The sequence below is a fragment of the Balearica regulorum genome, chromosome 6, assembly GCF_011004875.1.
Source record: "Balearica regulorum gibbericeps isolate bBalReg1 chromosome 6, bBalReg1.pri, whole genome shotgun sequence".
Taxonomy (NCBI): domain Eukaryota; kingdom Metazoa; phylum Chordata; class Aves; order Gruiformes; family Gruidae; genus Balearica; species Balearica regulorum.
In genome coordinates this window covers 28,314,015-28,320,014 of record NC_046189.1, presented here as the reverse complement: position 1 = coordinate 28,320,014, position 6,000 = coordinate 28,314,015, and the positions used below count along the sequence as shown (strand labels likewise).

Genomic DNA, 6,000 nt, shown 5'->3' with positions numbered 1-6,000 from the left:
TTGTCTGAACGGTTTTAATAGTGATTAATAAATTTACTCTAATAAAAATCTTGCTGGCAAAAAGCCCTTAAACATGACATTATTTACATAATTTCCTGCAAAGAACAGCTGCGTAGCCCTCCACTCCGGTCATAACTTCTCAGTTGTAGTGCTCCTGCACCCAAACATTCACAAATCTTAAGGCACCTGCCTGGCATTTATGATATAAAGGAGCTTTTGGAAGAGGTGTGCCTCTGGCAAACCAGCATCTCACAAGTGTGACTTGAAAACCGATGGTGTAACTGGAGTCCAGATCCTGCAGTCAGATCCATATTGGTGACCACTGGGATGCATTGCAGGATTGGGCTCATATTTATTGATAGCTTTTAATTAGTCTGCATAGCTCATTTCCACATCTGCTTTCCTATAAACAAGCCACTAATTAGTTCAGTGAGTCAGTTAAAAAGTGTACCATTGTGCCAGATAGTTTAAAGAGACACTGACAATATTTGAAACACAGTCCATTTAATTTTAATTATTTTTAAAAGGAAAGCATTAAAATCCCCCATATTTAATCTCCTTCTTCTGAATTTCTCTGCTAATTTCAGAATACATAGTTGTGACTGTGTCAAAGACTTGTGTGTCTCCAGAGCAAATCCACTCTGACTTTCAGCTTTCTGATATATTCTACTGCTTAGCTTTACTCAAGTGGTAGCTCTGGAAGCACTGCTAACACTTCTAAAGCTTGATTACTCACCTGAAAAAGTCAAGTTAATAACATAATTTTCTCAATACCCCAGCCTCCTGGCCTAATGCAACAAAGCAGTATGGTTCTTAGTTTCTGGGCCAGAGTCTTGTATATGATCTGTACAACTTATGGAGAAGATGAGATGTTTCTGACTAGGATCAGAAAACATGAAGGTGAGACCCTCTCTCTCCCCATCCACTGAGGGAAATGAGCAGAGCTCACTACCTTCAAAAATGGACCTGCTCAGAGAAGATGGTGTCTGCGCCCTTAAGCATCTCCTGGGTGATTAGTTGAACACCTCCATCAGGGCCTTTGGAAGGGAAAGCAGACACCTCATGTAGATATGTTAGCATTGGACTGACCCTCACCCCTAGTTTCTGAAATCTCACTGGGCTCAGACATAAGTGAAGCACAGAGCAACTGGGTCAGGTCTTTGCAAGAGCAAAGACGAAACCTTGGTGTGTGCAGATGTATTTAAAGCTGAAAATGAAAGACTTGGAGAGCTCATTAGGCTTTTAAGTTCCTCCTAAGTCTTGGTTTTGTCTGACTGAACCCTTTATTGACTGCAAGCCTCAGTGCTAGGCAGCTATCCTTCCTGTTTAACCTTGTGTCACTTGTGTCACTTGTAACAACAGAAGGTGAAATAATTAGGTCATTTTTTAAACGTGGACTTTTGCTTTCCAAGCTGACTGCTCCTTTAAAGCTAAGATGTCCCCTTGACACTTCTCTTTGATATAGTACCTAATAGCTGAGCACAATGTCTTTCCTCCACCCTCCTTACTTTTTAATACGAGGCTTACAGCATGCCAGCAATTTAAACCTCTGCTCTCCATTGGCAAGTCAGGATGGCTTTGGTGAGCAGTCTATTTCTTCTGATTATTCCTCACCATTGTGAAGGATTATGGCTGAGGACCAGCGACTTTCCCCTTACAAAGATTTTAATGGTCCAAACACACTCTCCTTGCAGATTACAGTGGAATCACTAATGCAATTTTGACCTGACTTTGATGCAGCACTCTATTGATGTGGGGTGACGCCGCAGCAAAGCAACAAGGTTAGATCTCAGCAGTGATTAAGCTGGAGTTCCTGAAAGGACGTTTACCTCCCGTGTGTGCAGGCGTGCAGGGAGGCGGCTGGGCACAGTGCAAGGCGCCAGCTCAGGGTGCGCTCCAGCTGCCTGCACACAGACCATAAGGGGATGGCAATATGCTTTTAAACTCTGCTTTCCTGTACCCCCCTCTGGAAGACAGTCCCGGGCTGTTCAGCTGCTGAGCAGTCGGGTAATCAATCAATCAATCAATCAATTATGAAATCCGGTTTTGTCAAGCATCACCCTTACCGGCCGGGAGGGGGTTGTGGTTCTTGGCGCGGATCTGGTCCGCTTCGCAACCCCAGCGGCCGCCTTCTTCGGGCGGGGGGGCACTAACGAGAGCTACCCGCGGCTCTGCTGGGACCCCTAGGGCCACCTTCGTTCTCCTTCCAGGAGGGTTAGGCTGGACCAGCCGCGACAGGACAGCGGATCAAGCATCAGCCCAGTCCCGGGCTCCAAACTCGCTCCCTAGGGGTGAGGCTGAGCCCCGGGAGCGGGGCTGGGGCCCGTCGGGCTGTGTCGGCACTGCCTATGCCGGGATATACGTGTATATATTTTATGTATGTGTATTTAACATATGTATTTATAAGCAAACAAACAACTCAGCTGGGGACTCTTTAAAATGTTCCAGCCACAGCGGTACCCAAAGGAGGGGGAAAGGGAAGGAAAAAGAAAAAAAAAAATCAGGAAGATTTTTTTTTTTCCTGCAGGCAACTGATCTACTCCGTGACTCTGATGCTTATCAACAACGCGTGAAGATTGCAATAAGGATCCTCCCTGGCAGGCGAGGAGGAGTGACTTCCAGGGGGCTGGGAGGAGGTGGAGTGCAGCTCGGCTCTCGCCTATAAGGAGGTGCCCAGCGCCCGGCTGCTGCTTCCCAGCCGCAGCTCGCAAGGTGAATATCCACGGCAGCAGCCGGGGGAGCGGGCTCGGCTCGGGCGCTGCCGCCGGCGTTTGGAGCGGCTTCTCCAAGGGCTGCGGAGGAGGGTCCCTCGGCCGCCCCCGGCTCCCCCGTCACCCGGAGCGCCTGGTTGCTGGATGGAGTAAATGAGTGGAGGAAGAGGGAGCGCACAGAGACTGAGAAGCGCTCAGAGACCGGGACCGGGGGAAACGGGCGAGCGGCTGGCTTCCCCCTCCGGGGCTGAACATGGATTCCCGAGCCCTCGGGGGCTTCACGCTGCTGCTCTTCAGTTTTTGGCATGTGGGATTAACCGCAATAAATTGTGAGTAGCGGGAGCTCAAGGAGTTGCCTGGGGTTGGGGCGAGGGCGGTGGGGGTAGTAGGAAGAGATGGGAAAAAAAACTCCCTGAAAAGAGGGTTACGGCAACATGACCTCCGAGAAAGTTAGCCCGGCTCCTGTGTGCTAATGGAGCTTAGAAATGCAAAGTTGCGACCAGATGGAGAGATTGCTCGCCACCGTCCTGTCGGTGTGGATGTGGAAGTGAACGCGAGCCGCTGGAGCCTGCAACGAGCCGCTCTCTGGTTTTCCGCTCACGGTTTTCTGTCCCTCGCTGGCCGCATTTGCGGCCAGGGTCGCTGCTGCTCGCCCTGCCTCAGCTGCTCGCCGCCGGCTGGGACGGGGCCGGAGCTGTGCGCCTCCGCCTGCCAGGCTGGAAGGCGTCGGCCCTTCCCGCATGGGTCGGGGGTGCCGGGATTTTGCGGGTGCAGCCTAGCTCCAGCCTGGCGGAGCAGCGCCGGTAGAACCGGAGATCTTCCTCCCGCCCGACCCGACGGGTGCCGTCGGTTCCCATGGGCGCGGCTGAGTCCCGGGGCGTGCTCGCCATCCCCGCTCCCTCCGCAGCATCCCGCGTGGGAAATAGCCGTTCGCTGCCTCTTCCTCGGGAGATCCCCTCGTAAGTTTCCCATGTATTGCTGCTGGCCCTAAGGGCGGTGCCTCCCCGCAGGCAGGAGCCTCCCTCGCCGCTGGGCTTTGCAGTGCCGTGGCGGGCGGGCGCCGGCTCTACGGGCGCATCGGCGAGCGCGGTGCGGCGGCGGGGGGGGGGGGGGAATGAGCGGCCACACGACACCTTCGGCGCCGGTGTGCCCTCGAGCCGGAGGGCGGAGGAGACGCTCCATGACCTGCCCCGCCGCGAAAGCGCGGGGAGGGGAGGGGGCGGCCGATGCCCGCCGCGAAAGCGCGGGGAGGGGATTGGAGCGGAGCGGGCCCCGCGGCGCGCGGCCTCCCCCGCGGACGCGGCCCGTCGGGCGGAGCTGGGGCGGGCGGGGGCCCCGCCGGGGCGCGGCGGACGCTAGAGGGCGCTGTTGCCCCGCCGGCGGCGCGGGGCGGCTGCCCCGGCCCTGCCCGGCCCGTCCCGGCGCCCGGGGTGAGGTGCGGGGCGGTGCGCGGCCAGCCCGGCTCCCCCCTTCCCGCTGGGACAGTGCTTCCTGACGGGCTGCCGGCGGCGAACGCTTTTCCTCTTCTTTTTTTCTTTATTTTTTAATTTTCAGTCAATTAAATTGCGGTTAATATGTTTTAATAATGTTCACGAATACTAAATGGCAGGCGATTTAAGGCTGAGGCTTGCCATTACTGATGCAGTCGTAAAGTTAATTCCTAACACTTAAAAAGAAACTCTGCATTAATGAGTTTTACTATTTCACGGGTGACAGTTTAATTTCCCAGTGCCAATAAACATTTCCATTGAATACACACTGCTTCCTAAATATTTAGGAGTCAATCTTTTTAAAGCATAATGATCAATGGTTTTATTATACTGTACAGATTTTACTTATTCATTGAGCAATGAATTAGCATGAAATCAGCTGTAAGTGCTTTCTCAGAGCTGAGTGAAGGAGCCTGTGAATCTGCAATAGCTACAAGTTCCCTAGGAACCTCGTTAGATTCACGTGTGGAGATATCTGCGTGAGCACATGGACCTCAATAATTGCATCCAGTATGAAAATTCATCACCTTCTTAAATAAATAATCTCTCTATGTTGGAGCTCAGGGAAACTGCTCCCTTCTTCAGTTTTGTGCTAAGAAAGCTTATATATGGGCAAAAATATTGAATGTTATGTGCCTATAAGTAGTATCCTGAAGTATATTTAAATAGCTACATAAAAGTGCTGTTGCTTTCAAGGATTACTGAGCTCCCAGGTACCCGGTAAACTTTCCAAAAGGGGAAGTTACCAAATTCTACAAATGGGAACCTTTGGCGCAGACCACTGTCAGGATCTGGGGTCCTTCTATTTGAAAGCCAAAGTGCGAACGGAAAAGCCTTGCTTCTGACCCTGCCTCAGTTTGAACCATTTGGCCAAAGGAATTGCAGTCAGATGCCTACACTGGTATAGTTACAATGGCTTCAACGGGCTCATTTCTGACAGGTTTTTGCAAACAAGAACAGAACTGGGGACAGCATTTACAGTGAAAAAGGAGTATGCTTCTGGGAGGAAGAATGCAATTTATTTAATTTTCTTCCTAGTATCTAACATGGCATTAATCTAATTTGGGATTTTTCCTTGCTTCTAAATTAGGAAAATATTAAAAATTATTCTCCTCTCATTTATTTAGTTTCTGTAAAGTAAAAATCCTGAGTAAGTCAAAATGTTCCCCACCACTGAGATATTTGGTTCCAATTTGCTCTTTGGTAATAGTTTTTAATTAAACAAAGAATTGCTGAAGAAACTGCTTTGAAACACAGCTATAGGCTAGGGGTCAGTAAACATCATTAGAAAGATCGAAATTGCCAAGTGCTAATAAAACATAAGAAATTCCTCCCACTTTGCTTTTTGCAATAATTTACTACATTAGGTAACTAGAGTGGCAATAGGATTTCTCCTCAGGATACTAATTACTAGAAAATGAATAAATAGCCATGTATGTAACATTGGAAATTGGTTGCATAGGGTATCTGGGGAAACTGAAACTTCTCCGTTCGTCAGGTAGACAAGGAGACACAAAGCCTTGCCCATTATATAACAAATTAGTTGCCCTTTAGCAGCCTATTCTGTGGTCTGGAAGCATTAGTAGCTTTGATAAGTCTAGATTTCCAGTTGTTGAGTGCAAATTTTGTTCTTTGTTTTTCTTTTTTCCTTTTTAAAGTTGGAGGGAGGGGGAAATAGTGAAAATATGAAAAGAGGAATGAACTTATGTTTTCCCCAACGACTTTGACAGAGCAGTTCAGGGCTAGTCTGCAGCTCCAGCAAAGAATTGCAGGAGCATTCCTGATTAGTGATCCTCCAC

At 49.9% G+C, this 6,000-nt stretch overlaps 1 protein-coding gene across 2 annotated transcripts in view; it reads left to right on the top strand.

Annotated features, from left to right (window-relative positions):
* Nucleotides 1–2,641: 2,641 nt before the first annotated feature.
* CNTNAP5 (contactin associated protein family member 5) overlaps nt 2,642–6,000 on the top strand; it is a 294,719-nt gene continuing 291,360 nt past the window's right edge. The window contains exon 1 of one of the 2 annotated variants that reach the window (XM_075756999.1): nt 2,642–3,040. In XM_075756999.1, the coding sequence (XP_075613114.1) occupies nt 2,965–3,040 (76 nt within the window). In that variant the 5' untranslated portion in view covers nt 2,642–2,964. The remainder of the gene's footprint in view (nt 3,041–6,000) is intronic. The other variant, XM_075757000.1, reaches the window with a different exon arrangement.